Source organism: Sabethes cyaneus, chromosome 3, assembly GCF_943734655.1.
Source record: "Sabethes cyaneus chromosome 3, idSabCyanKW18_F2, whole genome shotgun sequence".
Taxonomy (NCBI): Eukaryota; Metazoa; Arthropoda; class Insecta; order Diptera; family Culicidae; genus Sabethes; species Sabethes cyaneus.
The window spans coordinates 141,751,583-141,778,154 of record NC_071355.1 but is presented as its reverse complement, the minus strand read 5'-3'; the positions used below and the strand labels follow the sequence as shown (position 1 = coordinate 141,778,154).

Genomic DNA, 26,572 nt, shown 5'->3' with positions numbered 1-26,572 from the left:
CCAGAGATACAGCGATTTGAAGAAAATAACCCCCGATTTTTCGTAAATATTTAAGAGTAAAATTACATTTTCATGAAGCGATGTTAAAACACTGCGCAATCGTGGCAGCATTATACTTACAGTAAGTAACTAAGTTTGCATCTGTACTATGTTATTCTGCCGTCTCCACGTATCTTCAAAAAGCAATTCGGAGTTCGTCCAAAAGCTGCATTTTCATTGGATCTCATTACAAAACCTGCCAATACACTCAAAATGTCTAAAAATAGCCATGCGGAGATTGAAATCAAATAATTATTCATAAGGAATGCAAAATATTGCAAAGCGTTTCCGCTAACAAAACGCCTGAACGGGAATCTTTTTTTCGTGGTAGCTAGACATACATGGTTGCCTAGCTTTAGGCGCATGCCTTCGTGCAATGGGCTGAATATAAAACAAGCATTGGGCTGGTTATAGGTGCCTTTAAAATTAAGGTCAGTAGTTTTTAGACTTCAAAAGCAGATTTAAAATAGCAGAAGCTTGAAATAATAATTAAATTCATTGCAATCTGATAGAAATAAAAAAGGCTGCGAATACACTTTTATGAGCAGAATTATAATATTTAGCAATGTTTAGTCAACTATGTTAAGCAATACATACAGTTTTCTGTACGAAAAGTGCATTAATGATGAAAGCATTATGAATTTATATGTATGTAGTTTCGAACGCGATAGAGCTAGAAAATAGTAGAAAATAAAATAATGAAAGCTCAGCCCAGTCCCGCGGTCATCAATCTTATTCTTGGATAACAAAAAGCAAATTAAGATTCAGGCAGTCAACATACTAGATTCGCATAAACCTCGGATATACACTCTTATTCTGTATTCCGACGGATCTTAATTTCAAAGGAAACTGTTTCGATCCAATTGCTGGCAAAATCAAATTTGCTGGTGGAATGAAGAATGCCAGCATCTTTTGCTTATAATATCGATCCACCGGAATACAGATACCTAACGAACGCATTTCTTCGTGGGACCATCGTTTGAGATGAAGATTAAGGAGTTTTAAACAGAAATTTGTAAGTACCGAAGTAAGTATCCATGTGTTTTAAATTGAATATTATTTTTATGCTTTAAAACAACAAATACATTATTAGGATTTAAAATATTTTTGGATATTACAAAATATTCACACGGCTTATCATTTATCGCGAAGGTCGGTTCATAACAACTAATCGACATTAAAATAACAATTATAAATGCGCTGTCCGTCTAACAACCTGCTAATACTACAACTTTTTTTCCTACGAGTTTAAAAGTCCGTTTCGGGACTCATGGGTCGCCCGTCTCGACTTCTCGTTCTCGTGTACCCGAACCCACCGGGGCTGCTAACGGTACTGGATTGGACGGAATCCAAATCTCTGGTGGCACTTGAGCCCGCCCCAAAGGTAGCCGGATTCATGCCAGAGTAATCTCGCAAGCCCGACAGCGGTCCGTTTGCTTTGCCAGCCTCCTCGTAGTCCGTATCGTCATCGTCGTCATCGTTACCGTCATCCGTTTTATCGGGTGGTAAATTGCTGGCCATTCGAAAATCCAGCCGCTCATCCAAATCACTGGAGGACTCTCGTGTCGGCATCTGGCGAATGACCTGAGCGTAGATCGCAGAGGGACCAGCAATCGGTGACACCGACCGTGCTGTATGGGGATAATTTTCCTGAGTGTTCTGAATGGACTGAATCAGCGGTACATCTTGGGCAACGATTGTCGAGGCCTGAAGTAAACTGTTGGATTGAGCCGATGGGTCCAATTCGCGTTGTTCCCGTTGCAAGCGTTCTTGTTCCTCCTGATGAACGGAAAATGGTTGGATTTCGCTGTCCGGTGAGGTAGTCTGACGGGAGCTCATTCGTGCTTGCTGTGTGATAAGTCTCATTTCGATTGGACTAAAAAAGGGTAGCATTAGTGAATGAAACCGGTTGAAGTGATAAGTAAACTTACCGATATGCATCTTCAGGATCATCACCATACAAAGGTAGATCTTTTACAAAATAAAACACCAGTGCGTCAAAAATGACACCGATTGCAATCAAAGCTGCTGTTAGGATGTTAAGAGTAGTTCCAAAGAACGGTGTTTCGTGGATAAAACATCTGCGTTGATCGGAAGACCAAAATTGGCACGCACTAACTGTTGAACATTAAAAATATTTACGCATATAAACCTGGGTTCTACTCAAATCATACTCACTGGCAATTGCTTGATAGGCAGCTGTTCCCGGCAGATACACGATCAATCCTACCAAAGTAAGCTCTACCGAGAGTGCTAGTGCTTTATCCTGAGCTAAAACAGCTCGAATCGAAATAATCAGTTTGCCTATAATAGTTGATCCCAGCAGAATGGCGACGACTACGGTCAGCACCTGAAAAATAATCCAATACTTTTGGCAGTCTGCCATCCCGCATGCCCCTTCGGTAGCTAGTCCACCCTCGGCTAGTACTAGCTCCGTATCGATGCCGCAGGAGCAATCCGTGTACACAACAATGTTGTTGATTTCGCTTCGATTCTGGCATCCAGCATGGCACGGAGAAAAGTAGGTGAACACGCTCTCTTGCGGGCAGACGGGCGAAAAGGGGACATTCTCCGGACAAACGCAGTTTGACGCGCAGAACGGCTTAGTCAGTCTTCCTCGGTAGGCGCCAGCGATTCGTTCGTTCTCGCACGACAGAAAGATGAACGCTGTAATTGATTTGATCATTGTAGATTACACGTTTGTGCAATGTGCCAGAGGCAGTACGGAACAATTAAACTTACCGACAAAGAGACCTACGGCTACTAATCCCGTAAAGATATTCCAGCCTGCGATTTTCCTGTGTGAATTGAAAAACGAGAGATAAAGGTCAATTGGTCAATTGAGGTGCGGACGGCGCGGCAATCAGCGTTAGCTGTCATTTATAAAGGAAAATCATAACGGATCATTCATGTGTTATACTTTGTACTTGCATAGTCTTCAAAGATCACATTTGAATGTTTTGCAATATGTCACTAAGAAAAGGCTATATTGCTTTAAAAATGAAATATGGGTGAATGCATCTTACACAACCACACGTATTAAGTGAGCAATTCACAGTGAATGAAAACTTCAATCGTGTTTTTCTCAAACCCAAATGTTCTCAAAGGCGGTACCATGAATACGTTCAGGACGGCCCGAATAAATTCTCTGCTTCCCTTCTTTTGTTTGAAAGCTTATAAAATAATCTAGTATTTGTATTTGATCTTAAATTTTTGTGTCTTTTAGAGAAAATTGAGATTAATTTTTCTTGACTAAGATCAATTGACTTTTATGTTTGCATGTCTACCATTTTGTTATGCGTTCGAATTTTATGCAAGTGACTGTTAAACTTGATTATTCGGGTAAAAAACCTGGAAGGAGCGTCAAATATAGCTCTGGTTCTCTCAAGCCCCTGCCTAGCGCCTCTTCGAAAATCTAAATCAATGACAACGATTGATTGCCATACCTGGAAATGCTTCATGTAAATACTGGAGCAGCTAAGTTAGGTGGTGTGAATCTGAACGTCTGTTCCCCAGGTTAGGGGCGGCTCAAGGAGCGTCTGTCTCGGAGCAAGCGACTAAAAATGAAACGTTGTATCCCACAAGTTACTCCTAAGATGGCAGACCCACCAGCAGGATATAGCTATCGCGTTCCCGATAAGGTTGTATACCGAAACCCTGATTTACCAAGAGAAACGAAAATGGATATACGGAACAGATTAATCCGCATAGGTCACAGTAAAGAACAAGGAAACGATTAACGGATAACGATTGGAAACATGGTAGCTGAAATGTCAGAACTCTCCATGAAGCAGCACAAGCTGGCTTGCTTGCTCGAGAGCTATATCGGGTCAGAGTAGAGCCTGCTGCTATTCAGAAAGTTTGATGACATCATTTCGTAGACAGGGAGTTCCGCACAGCAGACAAGCTGTCGGTTTCGTAGTGGTTTCATAGTGGAAAGCAAATGCAATGAGCTATCCGGTGGAGACCCGCAGATGACGTTAAGAATTAAGGAAAAATTCTTCAAATACAGCCTAATCAGCGTATACGCTCCGACAAATGAGAAATTAAGATGAGATAATGCTAAGGACGTGTTCTACGACAGGCTCGAGAGAACCTATGGAAATTTTTATAACGATATATTTGATATACGATATACGTGAATTTGCAATGGTCTCATTTGTTAATGACATAGTCTCACAACGTATTGACTCTGCCGAACTCTTATCTAAATTAAATTTTTACGCACCTACTAGAAATTTACGTGTTCGTACACTATTTGCCACGGATCATTATCGAACTAATTATGCTAAATTCGGGCCCATAAATCAAATGATGGTGCTATACAACCAACATTGTAATTTTATTGACTTCACAATTAAAAAAACCAAATTGAAGCAATATTTTAGGACAATAAGTAATTCAAGTCAATAACAACAGAAAACTAGCAGAAACGAGCAAACATAAATAGAATATGTAATCGATTGATAACATTAGGTTAAGCTTGTATCACGGTCTACACACGATTGACTGCAAATAAATAAAATAAATAAATAAATTTTTACAATTAATATAAGGGAAGGTAGAAGAAAGTAAACAAACTAAGGTATTGATAGAGTTCCATACAGAACGGAAACAAGATATAAATGGGTAAAAGCTAAAAATTAGGTAAGAGAGGGTCATTGAAGCAACGCTTAAGAAGTTGTGTACCGCAACCTTTTATCCAAGCTGGGGGATCCACGGATCGAACCATGCTATAAATGGAGCCAATTATAACCGGATTCGAACCAACCCATCCTTTCTGGTCATGTGGATCACCGGTAACGATGAACCTTTGAACCACAGCGGACTGGATAGAAGAGAGACTCCACAACCCCCTTATTAAACATGCGACGTATTTCAAACTCCATCAACGCTGGCGGGTTGAACTATGTTTGGACACAAATTGGAATTTTCCCACGTCTGTTGTAGTCAAGGTTGATAGTCCGTCCAAAGCCGTGTTCCTGCAAGAGCAGCTTTCGATTTTTGCGAACCGGTGCACAGATAACAGCATGCTGCTAAACTCCGAGAAATGTGAAATAATTACATTCTTCAGGAAATTAAGACCTCTCGTCTTTGACTACATTCTATCAGACGTGCCTTTACGCTGCGAAAACTGTGTCAAGGACTTGGAAATACTGTTTGACTCTAAGCTTGATTTCAAACAGCACATCGCATTTATTGTCGACAAGGCCTGCAGGAACTTGGAATTTATGATGCGGATCGCCAAGAACTTCCACGACATTTATTGTCTCAAAGCTCCCTACTGCGCTCTTTTCCGGTTCAGCCATGATAACTGCGCCCCAACGTGGAATCCTTATTATCAAAATGGAGTTGATCGAAACGAATCAGTGCGGCGCAGATTCATCCGTTTCACTCTTCGGAAATTGCCCTGGAACGACCCCTTTCAGCTGCCCTGCTATGAAATGAACAACGCTGCAGACACATCGATCTTGACTCCTGGAAAATCAGAGCAATAGCTGTCGCCATTATGCTGACCTCGAGAGTGAATTGCCCACGTTTACTCTCAAACCTTAACAAACACGCTCAAAGTCGTGTTCTACGTAATTGTTGATTCTTGCGCGTACCGCATCGGCGAACCAACTATAGCACCTTTAGCCCAATCACCGGTCAGCTACGCCATTTCAATCGCTTCGACTTCAGTCGCTACCTAGCTTCGACTTCAAAGTTAACCGTTGGCACTGAGAGGACGCTACGTTTCAACATCCAGCGGTTGACGGCAGATGGCGGGGCAGGCGAATCCGTCAGAAAGCTTGATCAACGATTCGCAGAACAGCAGGTAGAAAGGGAAGAAGATAAAGGTGAGCCATGGAGGAATCTCCATGATGCCATTGGAGCAACTGCGAGGCAGATGGTAGGTACGACGCGTGGAAGACAGCGTAGCAGCTGGCTTAATGCCAAATGATGCCAGAGTGGGACAGACGAGAAGAATCAGTCCAGGAGCCGCATGCTCACTGCGGCTTAACGTGTAGCACAGAGAAAGGTATAGAGAGACTATAAAACAGAATCCACCGTCTTAAACACGCGAGTACAAGGAACACGTGCTTGCCAGCGCAGAGGAGAGGTTCGCCTGCAACGACACACGAAGTTTCTACAAAACGAGGAGGTGCAGGAATTTTGCCATGCCTGTATTATGTAACGATAATGCTGGCAACCTGCGCGTACTGTTGTTGAATGGAGAGGAAAGGACGGTACCAAGCCTGAACTTCTAAAAGAAGAGAGCGAGCGGCTGTACGAAGCAATCCACCGGATCATTGCCAGGATCTGGGAGGAAGAACTAATTCCGGAGGAGTGGTTTAAACGGCCTATTTGCCTTATTTTCAAAAGAGGGCATCGAATCGGGTGTCACTATTATCGAGGTATTACATTCCTCAATTCTGCCTTTAATATAGGCTGAGACCGTTAGCAGAGTTCTTCGTCAGCGAGTACCGAGCTTCGAGAGGTATTCGAGTATTCGGTATTCGGGAGGGTCGCTCCACGACGGATGTTTACCCTGCATCAGTTAATAGACAAGTTCCGGGAGTATAACTAGTAGACTCATCATCTGATTGTGGACTTTAAGGCAGCGTATGTTTCAGTCCAAAGAAATGAGCTGTGGCAGAAAATGCAAAAACATGGTTTTCCGAGGAACGGGGAACAAAACCATGGCTTCCTGTCATAGGCCTGGTTCTTATGCTTATCGTTTTGTTGGTTCATGTTGGTGTTCTTTGTGCTGGCCACCAACAATAGATTTCAGGATTTTTACCTGGCCTATGACAGCCATATTTTTGTGACTACAATCACAGCTCACCTCCCATACGCTTCATACGAAGTTGAAACTAATACATATTCATCTAATCTAAGCTGGTGCGTACGATTCACGAACACTTTCTTATCCGAGGCGAGGTTTATTGTGGACTCGCAACGAAGCGGGCTCAAAATTGGTGTCACAAACAAACCCTGCGAATTCATATAGAGATGTCAACGGCCTGATAAGAACCTTAATGCACTAATAAAGACAGTTTGATTTTGATATGCACGGAAGGACAGACTCGATATATGATATGCACGGATGGAAATATTAGAGCATCTACATCGAGTTTCAGAACATTAAGCATCTAATACTTTTAAAACATTAATTTTCATACCGGCTTATAATGACGTCTCTCGAACATTTCATTCAGGTTATTAACCGCTATCTGACCAGCAGCAGTTATATAATACATACATGATGAACTTATACACTAATCAAAACTTGAACTCCATTCAGAAAATTGAAATATTCTTATCAGCCTCTGAGACGCTCTGTGTGTCAAATGGCAAAAAAAGTCATTAAAGTTTTAAGTCAATCTGTGGCGCCCAAATTTGCAACAATTATGCACTGCAAGCGAACCTACATTGTTTCACGCTGAGCCTGCCAGCTAATCATAATTGATAATTTGAATAAAAAAGCTTTTAAATTCATTGGAGGCTTTTTGTTTTTTAGATGTTTAAACACAAACAAAATTAAAAACAAGTTTTCTTTTTCAAGACAAAGTATCAACACAAAAAGTGTAATTTTATGTGACCCAAACTAGTCGAAGCAGAAACTGATAACTACGGAAAAATTCAGATCACACTGCTAGGGAAAACAAGGCAGTTTTTCACAGACAGATTCAATTCGATCCCGCCAAAAAGTTCTGTGCGAAACGGCCAATATAAAAATTATTTTGACGACGAAGCAGAATGGCAAGTCACGTGACAGAGTCACTGCAGGCCTATTTCCAGCAAGTGGTAAATTGCCGCAGATTGCTCATGACGGCGACCAGTTCTATCCAGCCTCCTTTCAATATGCAACTTAAATAATAAAAACTTGTCTTGCGGTAAGCCTCTTTATCTGTATAGTAATTTCTCGATGACCCAACGGCGGCTGTAAGAAAGCGTTCGTACGACTACCAATATTCATTCCGCGGTCAGTGAGTGCGTCGTCGATCATAAACGTTTCAGCGGTCAGTTATCGCTGGTGAAATTTCTATCGCCCGTACAGCAGCAGCGGCGCGGCGGCCGGTATTATCCTCACCGGTCATTGCGATTTAGTCTCCGATTAGACTCGCTACGGTTCGCATCGCGGTTTCGTGTCGGCTGCAGTAACGTGAGTTTTCTGTATGATAGGGTCGCGGATTTGCGTCGCACTCTCGAGATCAGATTCGAGTGGGTGCCTGGGACCGCGAAAATGATGCCAAATGTAGTGCGTAGAGCCGAGTAACGTGATTCTCCGACGAACGATTGTATGATATGTTGTAAAACAACTTTTCACAGAGGCACTGGTTCGTGCCTTCAACCGCGAGTTCTAAAAGTGTATACCTACACTTTAAGGTGGTTGAAGTATTATAAAAAAACTGTGTTTTTGTTTTTGTCGTTAGACGAAACAGGTTTTTACTTTATAACGTGACTGAACTACGTAGAGGATAGCCACGCAATAACTCGGGTCGAAGTGATATAGAAAATTTCTATTAGCACCTATCAAGTTTGAGTCGACAGAAAACATCCAACTTAGTGTTTGTGTTTAGATAAAGAAAAACCCAGTGCCAAAGCTTACAAACAATGTCTTAACTAGAACGAATGCTGCGAAGTCATTTCTAGGATTTTGTCGTCGAAGCGCTGACCATTTAATCCACCCGTGGGTGTCCACTAATAATTACTACCGTAGTGCCAGCAGAAGGGTTGACTTTCTAAACTATTATCATACTCATTATAATCAACAGCCCGATCATCAACATAATAGCCTGTCAGCATCATTGCGCATCACCGGAAATCCTGGAAGTTAATAGTTGGAAAGTTATACGTATACCTAACCTGAACTGAAATCGTTAGCCGTCCATACAAATTCGAAACTTGAATGATGGTGAATGAGTGATCTCCTGCTGTTGAAAGTATGAAAGTTCTAAACTAAAGACGCGTGTCAGTTTTCAAAACAGAAAATACAAATCGTGAAATCGAGCAAATTTTTAACTACTGAATAATTAAGAATTGGCGCACAAGAAAGAAGGTTTGCCGTGATCTATGATTTTTTTTTGCTTTTTTTTTGTGTAGAAATTTCCCCTCAGGGCAAAATTTAGTGAAAAACTTTTTCCAGGAAATATTTTTTCTACATTTCTAAGAAAATCTGTTTTATGATACTTATCTTAGAAGTTAAGAATTTTCGAAACAGGTGGTGCACGCTATGCCTAAGGGCACTTATTATTTAACTTACATGCACCTCAGATTTCTCTTCACAGGATGTTAGTATTAATCAAAACAATTAATTTAGAGCAGGTCTTAAAATATTCTATCTTGGGTTTTTTGAAAAATTCAATTTTCAAGTTTATTTAGGGGTCATTCCCTCTCAAGTGATCATATCCGTTGTAGTTGACCACATCCGATCTCAATCAAATTTGGTATAATTGCTCATTCCGACCCCACCTTCATTTTCCCAAAGTTTTGTACGGGTTGATCAATCCCCCTTACAGTGTAGCTTCTCCATTTTTCCCAGATTTTCGAAAATACTCATTTTTCACTGCATGTCACTGCAAGGGGGATTGTTCAATCCATACAAAACTTTGAGAAATTAAATGTGGGGTCGGAATAGGCAATTATACCGAATTTGGTTGAAATCGGAGGTGGTCGATTACAACGAATATGATCTCTTGAGAGGGGATGACCCCTAAATAAACTTGAAAATTGAATTTTTCAAAAAACGCAAGATAGAATATTTTAAGACCTTCCCTAAATTAATTGTTTTGATTAATACTAACATCCTGTGAAGAAAAATCTGAGGTGCATGTGAGTTAACTAACAAGTACCTTCGGACATAGCGTGTGGTGTTTAAAAAAATCAGAAAATTTCCATTCGTCCATAAAGGAAATTTTATGAAACTCAACAACTTTTTAGTACAAACTGTACGTTAATTTTGAAAAGTCCGGAATAGAAGGGGAACTCAGTTAACATTTTTACATTGAGAAATGCTCAATACATGTTTTTAACTGAATGCGAATGATTTCATAGTTCTATACACCTGCTATTTGCTAAAAGTCGACAGTAAATAGCAGTAAGTTACACTTTCTGTATATCGAATATCAACTTGTGCTTGTTTCAATAATCTTTGTTTAGGATTCCATTTTTGCCGAGAGATATTTACGCTAATGTACGATCTGTGGTTTACTGGGCATCCTGTGGCTAGCATATGGGTGCTCGTTGTTATTATTATTGCGGCATTGCGATAGCAGCCGTATGGCATAGAAAAAATGGTACTTAGCAGTGCTTAAATCAGCAAAATTGTTGTCTACAAACGGCTTTTCAAACGGCTTTCTTAGGTTTTAGTTGCTTTGAAGGCAACTGAAGGTAAAAAGCTTGAAGCCAAAATGTTGTTTTACCAGCACGTTCGATAGGAGGAAACATGCACTATTTTCATTGAAAAATCGTATCACGAAAACTATCGGTTGCTCTAAAATTAGGTATATTTAAGTTTAGATTTTTAAGATCATGAACTCGATCTCTAAACATGAAAAAATTATGCACTGAAAAAATATTTACCAGTCTTTCGAAAATCAGAAAAAATTCTTCAAATATTTATATAAGATTTTAGATTGCTTTGAAAATATTTTTGGAAAAAATAGAATTTAAAAACATTTATTTTAATATTTATGGAACAAGAAAAAGCAAATATGGACACTCACTTCGAAAATTCAAATGCTTCTCGTCGATGGATCAGTTAACAGCTCGGAACCGTGCATTCAACCGTATTTTAAGTGACCGGAACGTTTAATAAGCATCAAATTATCAAGCAAAAAGCTGTTAGTGGTAGGAAACGCGACACTACAAACCCAGATAATGATAGGATGTTAGTTAAATAATCCAAGCGCCAACCCAACATGTCGATCTAACAATATTTTATTTAATATTTTACTACATTCATTAATATTGATTCAATTTAGATCCAATTTTTTTCGCAATTTCGATGCACTTGAATTTTTTTTTCATTCTTTATTTTGACACTCATTAGTTCAAGGTCCGGCACTTAATATGTAACCTATGCAAATTGCAAAAAGCCATCAAGCTGGTTTCGAAAAGGATAAAAAATCTGGGGTTGTGCACAAGACATGACCGCATATGTGACGTAGGACTACGTAAGTCTCTTTGTAGCGATAGTAGGATGTACCCATGTATTTAATAATACGATTCTTCATGTATACAACCTACATACGCAACGTTTATCAAAGTAGTAACATTGTATACGTTCAATCCTCAACCGATTTTGGAGTTACATCCTATTTTATTAAAACGAATCGCAGTCACACTAAACCAAACAGTAAATAAATTTTCATGATCTGTTTCTACGTTGAATAGTGCTTTTCCTCTGGTAATCGCTACGCGCGGTACGCGCGAATTTTCAAAAAGCTGAAAAAATTGCGCAAAACTTTTCTGCAGTTTACAAAAGAGGAACACTGATAATAAAGCATTTACAAGTTGCAGACGTTTTGGAATTGGCAGAAAACGTCGCCCGTGATCAGTAAACTTATACCCGCCATGTGTTGGTTTCCGCAACGGCAAAAAGTTCAACTTTTCCTTCGTTACCTGTGTTATTATGGTATGCCCAGTTAGGGCAGGAAAATATAATAAACTCTTCAATCGTTGTGTGAAAAGGACCGATTGTTTGATTATCATAACTCTAACTTGCAATTAACTTGCACTAACGCACCTAACGTAATTCTCTTTTCGGTAAATTGAAGTACCGATAACCGCTAACCAGGCACGGCTTGTTGCAACGGACCAGCCAGAAAGCCTCTGCAGCTATGCGATCGACGAAGCCGTTCGTGTATGGTCATGAGTCACAATGAAATACCAGTCCAGGCCAGGTGGCCAACTGCAAGTGACTCGACATAATTCTGGTCGTTTTGTTGTCGCGAGCAGCATATTACCTGCCAATTCCAGAACTTCAGCAGCCAGATATTCCATCACGGCAGCGACACGAGTGCTCCAGCTCCAACACAGCATACTTTCCTTTCCTCAGCAGCCGATGAACACAACCAACTGTCGACGATGTGCGCCGTAAAGCAAACAATATTTCAAATACAATTTTTAAAATTATGCCACGGATGTGACTCGAAAACTGCCTGTCCGATGTGTCGCAAGGTCTCGAAAACTGCCTTGCCGATGTGTCGCCAACGAAAGCCGCTGACCGAATGACGATGCGCAGTAAAAGGCATAGCAGCCAAAACCATATCGTTCACTGGCGGATGAGTCGATAGATTCTTCGGTTTGTTGGCGCCTCGCTTGGTGAATTTGGATGTCTTCGTTGCCTTATCTGGGGAAGCAGCAACAGCTGAAGCTCAACAATTTTCAATCGGATTCTATAGGGCGTAAATTAGATACAATCATAAAAAAGCTTAACCCATAGCTCATGTCGTATATATTTCTGTCATCCGTGCTAGGGAAGCACTGACGAGGGAAGGTAAAAATATGAAAATAATTCAATTTTTCAATGACGCGCATTGAAAATCAATAGTTTTCTATATTTCCAATATTTTATAAATCGATTTTCCGATCAATTGGTGTAAATTTCTTGGAAATCTATTGAAAATTGACTGAATTATAAGACGAAGCGTGAAAACGCATTTCCACTTTGATGACGTCATTTCCAACAACCAATTACGAAACGAGAATTCTGGTAAAACATAGGTTCATTATTATTAATTTTTCAATAGTTCAACATCAAGAATCCATACATTTCTTCATTTGAGCCAATTCTTAGAAGATTTTCCAATCGATTGGTGTAAGAATATTGAAAATCGATCGGGAAACCACTAAGCTATTCGAAGCGTACTAAGCGTTCACCTGACCACTTTTTGAGAAAGATTTTTTGGGATTACCCCCTATACCAGCTACCCTCCTGAAAGACGTAGTCCTACGTCAAAATCTTATTTCTAACTATAGAATGTGTGAAAATTGCAACTTCGCCTTGCGTTCGTACAAATTCATATCGTTCGTATTCGAACGTGGCAGTTACAGCAACTATAGTGTCTTAAGCACCACTTCCCTGAAACAGAGAAGGCCACTAGAGCACGTCAATGATCGGCCAGAGACTGTTACTACCGGGCGGGTGTAACGTACCTAAACCACAAAGCCTACCAAATTACTACGTGACTCGTACAACGAACACAGACCAAATCAGAACCACGATTACTTATTTTTCACTTACCATGGAGGCGGACTATCAAGAATTATCTGCGAGCGAATACTTATCGAGCAAGGCGAATGTTAACGAACCGATCAAAATGACTTTATTACTTTTCTCGACTGCACTTTCGTTTTATTCCACTTCAACTTTCAAACCGTTTTCAAACCAACAATTTAGATTTGTGCAAATTCTAGCTAGCTTTTCTTGGGCCCCACTAACTTGCTATCTGATGCGTTTACACCTTTTAAAGGCTTTGTTCTTCTCGCGTGAGTGCTTACCGAGTCTGGAATTACGGGTATCCAACGGCGGTCGGAAGCTCCCACGTAGTTTCTAGGCGAGCAGTGTGTCCAGTGGCAGCGCGTCGTAAGCGCTGGATGGCAGTACCGCAGCCGATGTTGACAACGGCTAATAATTCTTCGGGGTAAATGCGTCCCCGGAACACTGTCGGTGGAGAACCAACGGTTTGCCAAACAGCACGACCACAATCCACCCTCGAGTTTTCAGCCTAGACTAGCACCCTCGTTGAATTGGTGGGTGTACCTATTCAACGCACTCACGTTAATTTTTCACTTTACGCTCAATACATTTGAGTCGCAATGTCTTGAGGCCGCGCTGCCGTGTGAGGAAGTGTTAAACGTAGCTCCTCTCGAGGAGTGCTAGGATAGCGTTAAAGCACCCATCAACGGCGCAGCGGAATGTTCCATTGGGTTCCAAGGTTAGATGAGAAGAATGCAGCGCGAACGTCGAAGCTGCAGCAGCGGACCCGTGAAAACGCGGAACGAAATATATAAAAACGAAGACAGCAAACCCAGTTTTTCCAGGATAAGAAGTGGCGCCTGGAAGAAATACAGTCCTAGGGCATGGCACAGCTGTATCATTCTCAGGAAACGTGTAAGTTCTACAAGAAATGGAACGTAACAAAGGTTTTGTGTCGCAAGCCGAAACATGTCGAGATAAAGACGGAGGGATCTTGTATAATAAACGATTGAAATAAATGATTGAAAGGTTAAAGTAGCACTACAATCAGCACCTGAATGGCACGGAGACGGAATACCAAAACAGCAGGAAGAATGACTACATCAGTACGGCAGATGATGGTGATGTGCCAACCCTCACAATAGGTGAAGTGATCGAAGCCATCAAGCTGCTCAATAACCACAATGCGTCTGGATGGCGTCGCAGCGATGTGCTGCAAAAAATCCTCCAAAATTGTCACGAATACCAAGTCCCTAGTCCGTTTTCATAGATTTCAAGGCCGCCTATGATATTATCGATCGTGAAGGGCTATGAAAAATTTTGGACGAAAACAGCTTTCCCGGGAAGCTAACAAGATTGTTTAAGGTCACGATAACTGGTGTTCGCTGTTGTGTAAGGATTTCGGGCGCGTTATCAAGCCCGCTTGAAACACACAGGAGACTTCCACACGGCGATGGTATTTTCTGTTTCCTGCTCAATATTGTGCTAGAAAGTGTTATCTAATGTGCGGGTCTTAACATGCGGGGTACGATCTTCAATAAATCTAGCCAATTTATCGGTTTCGCTGCCGACGTGGACATTGTCGGAAAAACATCCTAAGCGGTTGCGGAGCAGTATACCCAACCTAAACGTGAAGCAGTAAAGATTGGATTAGTGGTGAACACGTCTAAAACCAAGTAGGTACCTGTTTGCAGGACGAACCGAGCGCGATCGAGCACGCATAGGCAATAGTATGGTAGTCGACAGGGACGAGTTCGAGGTGGTGGTGGTAGACGAATTTGTACACCTCGGGTCGTTGAAGACGTCAGACGACAACTACAGCAGAGAAATACACAAATGTATTCTTGCCGGAAGCCGAGCTTACTGCGGACTCCACAGTTCACAAGAACCTAAGGTCTGGTAAGCTTCACCCCTTACCAAATGTACCATGTACAAATCGCTAATATTGCCGGTGGTCCTCTACAGATACGAAACGTGGACAATACTCGACGGGGACTTGAAAGCACTGGCCGTTTTTGAACGTCGTGTGCTTAGGGCCATCTTTGGTAGTGTATGTGAGAACGGTGTGTAAAGGAGAAGGATGAACCACGAGCTGGCGCAGCTCTTCGTCGAACGCGTACTCGTTGGTTAGACCAAGTGGAGCCTAACCTGGAAAGTGTGGGACAGTCAAAATATTTGAAACAGACAGTCATGGACCGATTTTACTGGCGGAACCTTATTATGCTGATCAAATCCTGAGGAAATCGTACCAGGATAAGCAAGGCTTATTTCAGCATCTCGAGGCTGGTGTATTTTTTAGCTAGAACCTAGCTTTCTAAATTTGCGTCTGATCTAGTGAATTCAAAAGTCATTGTGTGATCAACCGCCCAGTTAGCTTCGAAGTACGATGCTGGTCTGACAAGTCGTTTTATGTTCAAATCTCGACTAGGCGATGCTGCTCGATAGAGTCAGTAGGATTTTGTTTTGTGTGGTCAAAATGAAATTCGGAACGCTGTTTTTCAATCGTTGTGTTGAAGGGTCCATGGTCTGCGACAGAAATGTTTTTCTGCCCACGGCTTCAATGCAGCGTCCAGAACACTCTCCCGATAATATTTCACGATTGTTTTGACACCAGGCTTAATGAAAACGATTGAAATGCGTCCATCCACGATAACAGCAGCTTAAACCATTATTTGTGGAAGGTGCTGCTTCATGGTGTCTGCTCAAGCAGCACAATTTAGGCACATTTAGTTGAAGAAATTTATTTACGACTGAAATTGGTTCTAAATCAATTGCCACAACTGGTTTATAACAACTGTGCTAGTAGGAGGATCGATGGCTCAACTCCTTCACTCTCTCAAGTCTAAAGGCCCAGACACAATGCATACGGATTTTATTACGTTGCGGATATTTGACAGACAACCCAGAGAAAACTGTCAAATTGCCGCAACGTAGTCAAATCCGTATGCATTGTGTCTGAGCCTTAACTTCTTGCTGCTTCAGTGTAAGACCAAGCGCTTTTTTAAGAAGTGCTAAAAATGCCAAAATCTACAGTGTGTAATGTTCTGAAGTGTTATAAGCAGAACCTAGGTGTGGAAAGGCGGAAATAAACTTTCAAAAAAATCGAAACTGGGGACCGAGATCTAAGGAGGAAGATATTGAGGTGCGTTAAATCAAAAACATTCTATCAAGAAGACTAGCAACTCTGCCAAAAGTCGAGAGTGAGTAACAGCAATGCTCTCTGCCGAGTTAAAGTTGAACTACCACATACTAGTGTGTGTATATTAGAATATGAATGTACACAAACACGTATGCAATGCCGATGCCAACTGTCCCGAATTATGGGTTTTCTATGCGTCCAGTTCAGCTTTTTGCCAGATTGTACTCATTTGACTGGCATCATGCATTTCGTTCAAGTTCATGCATTTCGTTCAAGTTTCTTCCCTTTTCGAACCACCTTCCCCTGCCGTCCCTCCATCAATTGCAGAACCATCATTTCAAAAAAAATATTAATATTAATGCCTGACCGCATTTCAAGGTCAAAGACTAGAAACACGAGTTTGATCAATATAAACTTTATTCCGACAGATAAGCATTTTGCTTAAGACTTGCAAACTTTATCAGTGTGTATTCTCGAAAACAAGATTGTGAAAATAGTTTCGATTTTCCTCTCATTCATCTTTCGTATTCTACTAAGTCACGCAAAAATAAAGTTTAGTTATGCTTTGAATGCCAGACCCTGGACCCTGTTGCTTCCACGAAAAATCGACTCTGTCCAAAATTTTCCACAGCTTTTGTCGGCTACCATATGCGGCTTTGAAATCAATGAACTAATGATGAGCAAGGATTCGGAAGTCGCGGCAATTTTGAAGTATCTGCTGCAAGGTAAAGATTTAGCCTGTCACAGACCGACCTTTCATAAAGGGGGCATTAACGACTAAAATGTTGAAAAAATCACTTTTTTTTGTATCAAATTTCAATTCTTCAAACTTTTCCGCTTATTTTGATAACGACATTTTATAATGGTGAGTTTGTTCCGCGCCACACTGGAATACATAAGTGTATGATCGTTATTCAGCCACTTTTCTTAGTCAAATAATTACAAAATTAATATTAAAATATGTGGAAAAGTCTGTGGCATTGAAATCTGAAATAAAAAGACAGTGATTTTTTTTAACATTCTTAGTCGTTTCTGTTCAAATGGCGTCGTGTAGTGTTCTTCCAGAGTAGTGATGTAAAGCATTTTTAAACGTCCCTGTTTAACATTGTCGCCAAAAACGCTTACAATGATATTTGTTTTATGAACATCTTATTTTCAGCAACCGCTGCATAACTATAATAAGAGAAATGCTCCGCTTGTTTTTAGAACCAGTGAAGCTACTAATAGGCAAATCAAACTTACCTTGGACCTGGATTCACCTTGGCAATGATCAATCCGGCGACCAGCATGGCAAGCGCAACAACCGGCGCCCGCAGCAGGTTGGTGATCAAACGCGAGGTCCATTCATCGTTCAACCCATTGACATGGGAGGTGGGCAGGAAAAATCGCGACTGCAAATAGTTCTGCTCGTGCGCATTGAAATTGATAACACCGGTTTGGATGAATACCAGCGAGAGGACGTTTAAGACCAAAATGCCATTGGTGAAAACGCGTCGCAGTGATGATGCTAAACCGATATCTGCCAGCCACTTAGTACCGGCCAGTGACTGATGGCTATTATTAGTGGCCGTCTCAATTATATCATCCGCTGCCTGTCGGACGAGCGTCGCCAGAAGGCGTTTGGGAAAGAGAGCAATCAGAAAGCCGAGGATAAAGATGATGGGTGCAATTATCACCCAACCAAACCACCAACCCAGCGTCGTTGCTCCCACAGCTAGTGTTATCGCTAATCCGAGCTGATGGCCCCAAATACGGGCTGCCAGAGCACATGCTAGAAGATAAATACAATTACGATTAACCGATTAACAGTGTACACGATCACACGATCGACATCACTAACCTATATGGCTGGGACTTTGATGCTCCTTCAAATTGTCGTCCATATAGCTCAAACCCAAACAGTAAAATGCGACGTTGGCAATTCCAATCAGTGCCTGGGCTATGAACATCAGAACCAAGGTTGTGACGGCCCATGGCTTTTCCGCTTGAATGGCGGCTGACTGTTCTAATATACAAATGGTTTTCACCTGTATTGCGGCCAATGTTGGAGCATCGTCAGAACTGTGAAAGATACAGAAAAATATTAAGGAAAACTTAGATGTCTGTAAAAATTGTCAATTATTTAGTAATTCTCATAGTCGGGGAAAATCTACCCCTAACTTAAAGTTGTCAAATATACTCTGGAATCAGTAGGTTCATCCTGATTGAACCTAATAATGTTATAAAAATAACGTCTAATAAAAATGAAGAATAAAGAAGAATATTTTTGTCGATGAAAATGGATTTGTTGAATTCTTGTTGAACACAACAAAAACAAGGTAATTCTATTAAATTACCAGATTCAAAAGACAAAACTACCGATAGACTGACTGTTCGGTCGAGAAAGACAATATTTATTATATTATTCCAGTGTCAGTAAAAACCACACATGTTTGAGGTACCCTTCGCCGAGGTGGAAGATTCATTCCGTTTGAAACCTTACCCGAACCTTAGGCAGCGCAAATACTTAACAGCTTGTCATAAATTAGCACATGCAAAATTCACGTCATGCAAGAAGATTTGCATGGTAATAAAACCGTACGGGGATTTTTATTCTATCATCATTCGGAGTGCTTCGAATATCTTATACTAATACTAATATCTCTTACACAATTTCTACGATTTATTATAACGAACCAAAACGGTGATTCGAGGCAATAGGATAAAAACTAACTATAAAAGCTAGGGGCAGAAGTGCTTGTCATAATAACAACCCAAGGGCATTTTGTAAATTAACAAGTCACGTGCCCTAAGGCGCTGAGAATCATATCACCAAAGTACAAAGTAGTTTTCATCGTGATATAATTAAAAACAAATTGTAACTGTAACAATGCTGAAATCGTGAAGCTGTTTCTATAATTAATGATTATTGGTAGAAATAAAGTTGCTGTGTATTACATATGATTTGCAACTTGTTCGTTCTTCTGATACCGATATTTTGAAAACATCGTTTCTTTAACAATTTAAAATGAAATTCGGCACCAACTTTTCAAAAGAGCTAATCTGCAAAATGTAAACAAACCGAGTGAGGGTTTCTTTCCCTACGCTAGTCCAGCAGAAAATACCACTCACTCGGTTTGTTTACATTTTGCAGATTGGCCCTTTTGAAAAGTTGATGCCGAATTCATTTACATATAGGTATTGGTTGCAATATTTCCTCTTATCAACTCCATTCTATCAAATAGATATAGCAATGCTAAGTTACAGTCCGTCAGAAGCATGTTTTCCACTAACCTGCAAATTTTAGCACTGAATCGCGATGCAAAACGAAACGAACAAAGTTTGAGCAGCGATAATTAAGGGGGTGAAAATGACACGGGTAAGGAGCAGAATCGAATCATAACTGCCGGTCAAGGTAATTGACCTTAAACATTACAAATTTTGGAGCGCTTGTCATATGTTTTCCCAAATAACGAGCATTCGCGAACAGTATTATATTTTTTAATTTAAAAGAGCTGCAGAAACAATTTATTTTTGTTTCTAGTAGTTTATGATGAGCATGACCTAACTCAAGACAGTTATAAATGCTATTTCATTGATGTAAAGCAGGCGATTATGGCTTGGAAATTTTTTTGAAAAGGAAGGAAGGTTCTATTGCGAAGAATGGTAAATTGGATGAACTGGAAAATTTTTAAATAGACCGATATTTTCGGGTAGTGCAACGGCAGGTGGGGCTCGCACCCACGCTCTTTCGGTTGGTACCCCCCTGTTTTACTCACTAAACTACTGCCCGCTGTTTATATTAGGTAGTCTAATACCTAGTTTTGTTTTATTCTCACAATTCAATCATTCTCGTATACGCATCACACACTCCTATGCGACGGTATTATTTTTGTATGACTGATTTTTGTTTCTACCGCCGAGAAGATAGACTATTGGCTACTCGGTCAGTGCGATAGAAACAAGCAGTGCGTTTCCGACAGTCGCTCCGGCAAATCGCCTAAAAATCAATAATGTTCCCCTGGGCTAACAATATTGAACGAAGACCCGATTGCAATTAGAAACATTTAAAGTGAAACAAAAAGCTATTTCCATATGCGACAGGAAAGATACAAAAAAGGGTGCCACGTGAATTGCATAACTGGCAAATGAAAAATCGCAAAACCCCACATAAAATATTGCTTGAGAGAGGTTCAAAGAAATTCGTTTCGAATAGTGACTTGTGATGAAAAACTAGTCCATTTTAAAAATCTGAAACCCAAAAAAATGGTTCGTTGATCCAAGTCAATTATCGACTTCGTCGGTAAGACTTAATAGCTTTTTAAAGCATTTTGTGTATGATGGGATAGCAAAGGTATTATTTGCTATGAGTTTCTTACATCGGGTGAATCTGTTAATATCGATTGTTAGCTGAGTGGAGGAAGGAGTCGTCTGGTATCCAATAGATTTTTAATTGATACGTTTTTACGTCGAAAGGACTCAAGAGTTCCCCTGAAACACGAACGTAACACTTCACTCGCAATAGATTGCCTTGATCAGTCACGTCAGTTTATCCAAAATCCCGTTCTCGTGCATTATCTGCTATAGCTGTTCGCGCTTGACAGTATCGTATATTGCCCTGAAATCCAGGAAAACATGATGCACGTGGGCACGTTGTACTTCAGTGTGAAAATATGATCTCCAGTAACTAGACCTCCATAAAGCCCGCCTTATACTGCCCTACAAAATCTCTTGCTATTGGGGATAGACGATGTAACAAGATCTGGGAGAGCCCCTTGTAGGAGGCATTGATTAGCGTATTGTGGCGGTAATTACAGCAATCGAGCCGATCGCTGTTTTTTAGATGGTACAAACCTTTCATCCACTCCTCTGGTAGTTTCTTCTCCCCCCAATTCCTAGAAATTATCCAATGAAGTGCAATTAGTACTTGTTCCTTACCATGATTATAGATTTCTGCCGAGAGTCAGTCTTTTCAGCGGCTTGTTGATCTTTATCTGCCCGATTTCTCGCTGGATCTTCTGCTGGCGTTTGTGGACAAGCCCAGGTTAACCAGGGCCGTTCCGCTTCCCTTTGTTTTCAAGTACATAAATATGAAACCGGAATTCGCAAACCGAGCAAACTGTCAACGTAATCCTCATTATAATGCATTATTGGCTACATCGCCTTTGATATCTAGCAAAGGACTTCAACGCAAAACAAAACAAAAATTGTGCAGCATAGATTCCAAATGTTTTGAACATACCGCTTGTTTACGCTTGATTATCGTTTGAATTTACGATTAACATGCTCTTACAAAATCACAGTGTGAGTCGAAGAGCGTAGAAAACCTCCGAAAAAGTTGGAGAACCGTGGACTGCAATCACTTTTTTTGCGAAGATGACACTCAAACAACAACTCTCGAATCAATCGAATGTGACTCAAGATGCCATCTCCATACGTTTGACTTAATTTGACTTTTAGGACATGGTAAAGATAAAAACGGTCGAAACATGGGATCCACATGATCAAAACACGGCACAAAAATCGAAAAATCACATGTGATATGCTGCCCATTAGGTACGAAGGAGGTCATTAATTTAATCCACTATGAGCTACTCAAACCTGGCAAAATATTAATACTGAACACTACTAATAACGAATTTTGATTCGAATTTTGGGCAAAAACCGACCAGCATACCAAAAATGGTAACATAAAGTGATTTGGTTGCATGATAATGCTCCATCACATGCTGTTTTTATTCACCAGCCTTGGCTCCTTCCAACTATCCCCTATCTGCATCGATAAGACACGCATCTTCTGAACAGCGCTTTGATTCTCACAAATATGTGAGAAAATGAAATGTTCGTATCTACATATGTCAGGTATTAGGGTATAATCTTTTCGAGATTGCTTCACCTTCTACTAAAATTCGCGGATATCATTAGATCAGAATAGTGTTCTAATTCTTCATAATCTCCGTCCTTCTTCTGGCGCTATTTCTCGTCAGGATTGTGGACAACAGATTCCGAGTTTGTCGATAATTGGTTAATTTTTTTCCTCATGTCAAATCCGGATTTTCGTCCGGACTAAACTAGTTATTTCCTAATATTTTAGTTTGTTGTCTATCATACGCGATCAATCAAACTGAGCTGAGATCTATTTAAATGCTTTTTATCATTAACGAAGTCCTACCAGCCAAATTTCCTACGTTTTTTCGGGCGACGAAGAAGAAAATTCATAAATGAAATATGAAAATAGCTCACGCAAGGCATTGTCGTTATTCTACAGCCAGGAAAACTTGCCTAACCTGCAGAAATTTTGCAGAATAGCATTTATCATGCCGTCCTACACAAATACAAGCGCGTTCGTAAACATTGTTGTGATTTTTATTTCAGACGAAGAAAAATTTTGATGGACGGATTTTAAAACGGTACGACGAATTTAAGAAATAAAGTCAGTAGCGTTATTTCAATAAAATGCTTTACTAATCGCTTTTTAATTAATTCAAAGTTCACGGATCGGAAGGTATGTGTGTTTTAGTCAAATCAGCACAAGAACTTTTGGAGTATTCATTAAATTCTGCCAACAAATGATGAAAATTGGAATGGCTTTACTTACTACGACGGGAATTAGAAATAAACCCTAATTCAAACGAGTTTAATTTCCTATTGCCTCGCAAGCAATTTGTTATTGATAAATTACAAGGCCATTCTTTGAAAATTTGTTCCTTTGCTGTATAAGTTAGGCTTAGGGGCATTTTACTTTATCATTAAACATGATTACGAGCAAGCAAAGGCACTTGCACTTTGCTTCTTTAAGTTACCTAGTAACCAAAATCGGGTTCTCTAGTAGAAAATAAATTTATACTTCTTTCGAAAGATTCAAAGAAATGCATCTGGCCCATCGTACCTTTCTCCCTCGTGTTAATCGTTTGCACAACAATCACTTTAAGAAACTGCATAAAAATTTAAACCTATCGCTACAGTATCTGTTTTTTCTATAGGGGTATTCACCTAGCGCTTGATATGTTGCGTAAACGGTGTATTCCGTGTGACTGCCGCTATTCGCATAACAATCCCTGTTTCTATGGAGATAGAACTGATATGCGAATAGCGGCAGTATAAATGCGCAATACGCAACATAGCAAGCGCTACGTGAATACCCCTTATGTATACTCGAAAGGATTCCATGTTTTGCCTGTAAAGTATAAGAGTCTCTTCATTTACTCAAATATTATTCTGCTGCATCGTTTGCTCAAATTAGTTTATTCGAATCTCTGCAAAGGGGTAGTATAAAATTCAACAGAACCGCCAGCTTCTATCACGTAATTGCTGTAATTTTTTTGTTCACGTAGTTATAGATTGCTACATTCATTGAGTTGAAGACAATCTGTTGTAGAAGTATGTCCTGTATTAACAGCCGCTACGACGTTTGTTGATAAACAAGAGTTAAATAAGTCTCAGTAAAATGTTCTTTAGCCAATATCATTCAGCACTTCCCAGTTGACCTCGAGATACGATTAGTCTAACTGAAACTCGCTCCAGAGATTTATATTTAATAATCTAAAAAAAAGTATATAGGTTTTTCGTCTTAATATTTTTGAACTTTTTTCACTCAAAAAACGAACTTTAATGGCTTAATTAAAAAAATTGTCACAAGATCTACATGTGTGCACAGTAAACGAATATTTAATTATGACTGTGACCAAACTCAACCGAATTTACTACGAATTCTCACGTAAATCAACTATCAGCCACAATCTATAAAAATATATTCCCAAAACACAGCATATTAACCCTTTCGTAGCAAGAACGCATGAAACTGAAGGTAGCAAGATAACGACACTGTGCGATTGCGTTATACATTCGCAGAAATCGCGATAAGCCCCTCTGCTTCGATATCACGAAGTACACAACGAAAGCAACATACCTGTGAGTCAACGTCGGTATGATAAGCAATAGCAGTCCAACGGCTTGCAACATGAAAATTCCGCCCAACCACGAGATGCGATGTAACCGATTTCCCCAGTAGGTCACCAGTAACGCAAAAAGACCCTGCGAGATCCCGCTGGACACCAGCAGCCAATCGACAATCAGCGGATCGAACTCGTGTTCATTTGCAGCCTGATGGGCGGCAACTCTGAAATACGACTCAACCCCACCCTGTACAAAGCCGGCCAAGGACAGGATAATCAAAAAGGCCGTTGATGTTCCCAATTTTTGACAGGTTGGTCCATTGCAGTAGTTGCAAGCCCTGATCCCGCAGTCGATCGAATCTGGAATGAGCAGAGTATCAACCGTCAGCGTTACACCATGAGCGTCACCATTGTTTGCTTCACACTTGCCCTTTCTGATGTGGTTAGCATTGGCCTGGAACTGCGGTAACCGGTCTTCGTCGTCGCGTATTAAAGACGCTGGTCGTATCATCTCGGTAACAATTTAATTAGTTTCGCATAAGCAGTGAATGCAAAAAATGCAAATTATGATACACTTTTTCTAATAGTCACACATATTGATTGCACGGAACGTCGACAGACGAACACTTTCACTACGCGGATTCACCGGGAACTGAAATGGTAGAAAATAAACGGACGGGAGGTACCTGTTCTTCGTTCGTGACACTCATAACACAGATAAGGGCGATAATATCTAATCTTATCATAACGGCGAACGAACGAATGCGCTATTTCGTAGAGGTCGATTCACCCGAAAATAGCCGAAGCTTTATCAATTGCCGGCTCAGAGGAACCCGTTCGACAAAATTGTTGGCTCCAGCCATCCGAGCGGCCGATTAGACATGATTCCCTGTGAAGATGTGATATTGAAAGGCTTACTTTTGCACAACGTTGCGATACAATTGGGCGATAAGTTGCAATACATCCGAACGGTGAATCAAATGCAAGACTCGCCTTAACAAAACAGAAATGGTTCGCAATGAAAGGGAAAATACAAACAATGTTGTGACAGAAATTAAACTAAACGCCAACAAAACTCGTCATAACCTTGGTGTTTGGCTCTAATATTGATTGGATACTACATACTACATAAATTTTGACAACAGTATTGAAATTTACGAAAACATGCAATTCAGTCACTCTTGTAATAATATAGGCCTTTCATCCGTGACACATTGCGGTTAGGTGTACTTCAATTCAAGATAATTACATAAAATTATGCTTTATTAGTGCGATTACTCATCAATTTTATACTTTCACCTTTATTGCCTGTGACAACCATCAACATATTCAGGATGTAGTATAACTTTCACTAACATAAATATCCGAGACTTTTTCAATAGCCGCGCACTTTTTGAATAGCCATTTTACAATGTCAGATTTAATTGAATGAAAAACTTGGCTAAAATTTTGTATTTGGAAAAATTTCTTTTGCCAACGTATTGAGAATGTTGGAGAAAGCCTTCGGTGAGCACTATACGTCGAAAACATTTTTACATTTACACACAAAACACAATGATGTACTCGAAAAACTATATTGTAGTGTTATCAAAATGCTATCTTTCTCGTTCACACCAACCTCTTTGATGTTAGCGTTCCTTGCACCTTAAACGACGTTTTTAGCTGACGTTTCGAAGGTATATCCCCTCATCCTCGGAGCAAAACGTTAACGAATATTTTCAGTTAAGTGGGAGGCAAACATCAAAGTTGTTGAAATGTATAGGGTAGATGCTCCAGTAATGGAGGGATTATGTCAGAGGATAGTATTTAAAGATAATTAGAATACTCAATTTACCAGTTTTCAATTGAACTATATGATAATATGGTGCGCCATAATGTTGTCTTTAAATACATATCAAAATTATACCATTCTGTTTGTTAATATATCTAATATTTTGCTTTTCCAGACATTAGTTTATGCTCCTAAAGTAGTGGTAATGTTCCTCCAATATTGGAAAATTTGTCTCTAATAGTGGAATTTGTTTACTGCCCTTAGAAACGCTTGCAGTGAGCATGACAGCAGGTGGATAACAGTGTAGGCTTATTAAAATGCTATGAATTATTACGAATTTCTTAGCCAATTGAACTTTATTGGTCAAAACTTTAAACTCAAAAGGAAGTAATAGTTTTTGGACCAACATCCTAAATTTGAACTACATATACCTTAGATAAAACTGTTAACAAATATACATTTAACAATAGAAAATTGAAATTATTCTAAAATCCGCCAAAATTATGAAAAGTTTCGAGTTTCCACTATGTACCAGTAATACACGTACTATTACTGGTACA

General features: G+C 40.1%; 1 protein-coding gene across 1 annotated transcript; it reads right to left on the bottom strand.

Annotated features, from left to right (window-relative positions):
• Positions 1 to 1,287: 1,287 nt before the first annotated feature.
• Positions 1,288 to 24,752, bottom strand: LOC128743906 (solute carrier organic anion transporter family member 4C1). Its single transcript, XM_053840599.1, has 8 exons — positions 24,671 to 24,752; positions 24,256 to 24,601; positions 18,208 to 18,428; positions 17,610 to 18,138; positions 2,782 to 2,837; positions 2,218 to 2,706; positions 1,971 to 2,157; positions 1,288 to 1,915 (listed from the first exon to the last, which is right to left on the bottom strand). Exons 1-8 carry the CDS (start codon positions 24,750 to 24,752, stop codon positions 1,288 to 1,290), a joined length of 2,538 nt encoding a protein of 845 aa, XP_053696574.1.
• Positions 24,753 to 26,572: the final 1,820 nt, after the last annotated feature.

Bases quoted from the DNA above. Each gene is read 5' to 3' on its own strand.
- LOC128743906 (XM_053840599.1), bottom strand. From the start codon at position 24,752: ATGATACGACCAGCGTCTTTAATACGCGACGACGAAGACCGGTTACCG. The intron at 24,602-24,670 runs GCAAGTGTGAAG...TGCTCATTCCAG, and splicing joins TGCTAACCACATCAGAAAGG to ATTCGATCGACTGCGGGATC. The intron at 18,429-24,255 runs GTATGTTGCTTT...TATCTTTCACAG, and splicing joins ATACCGACGTTGACTCACAG to TTCTGACGATGCTCCAACAT.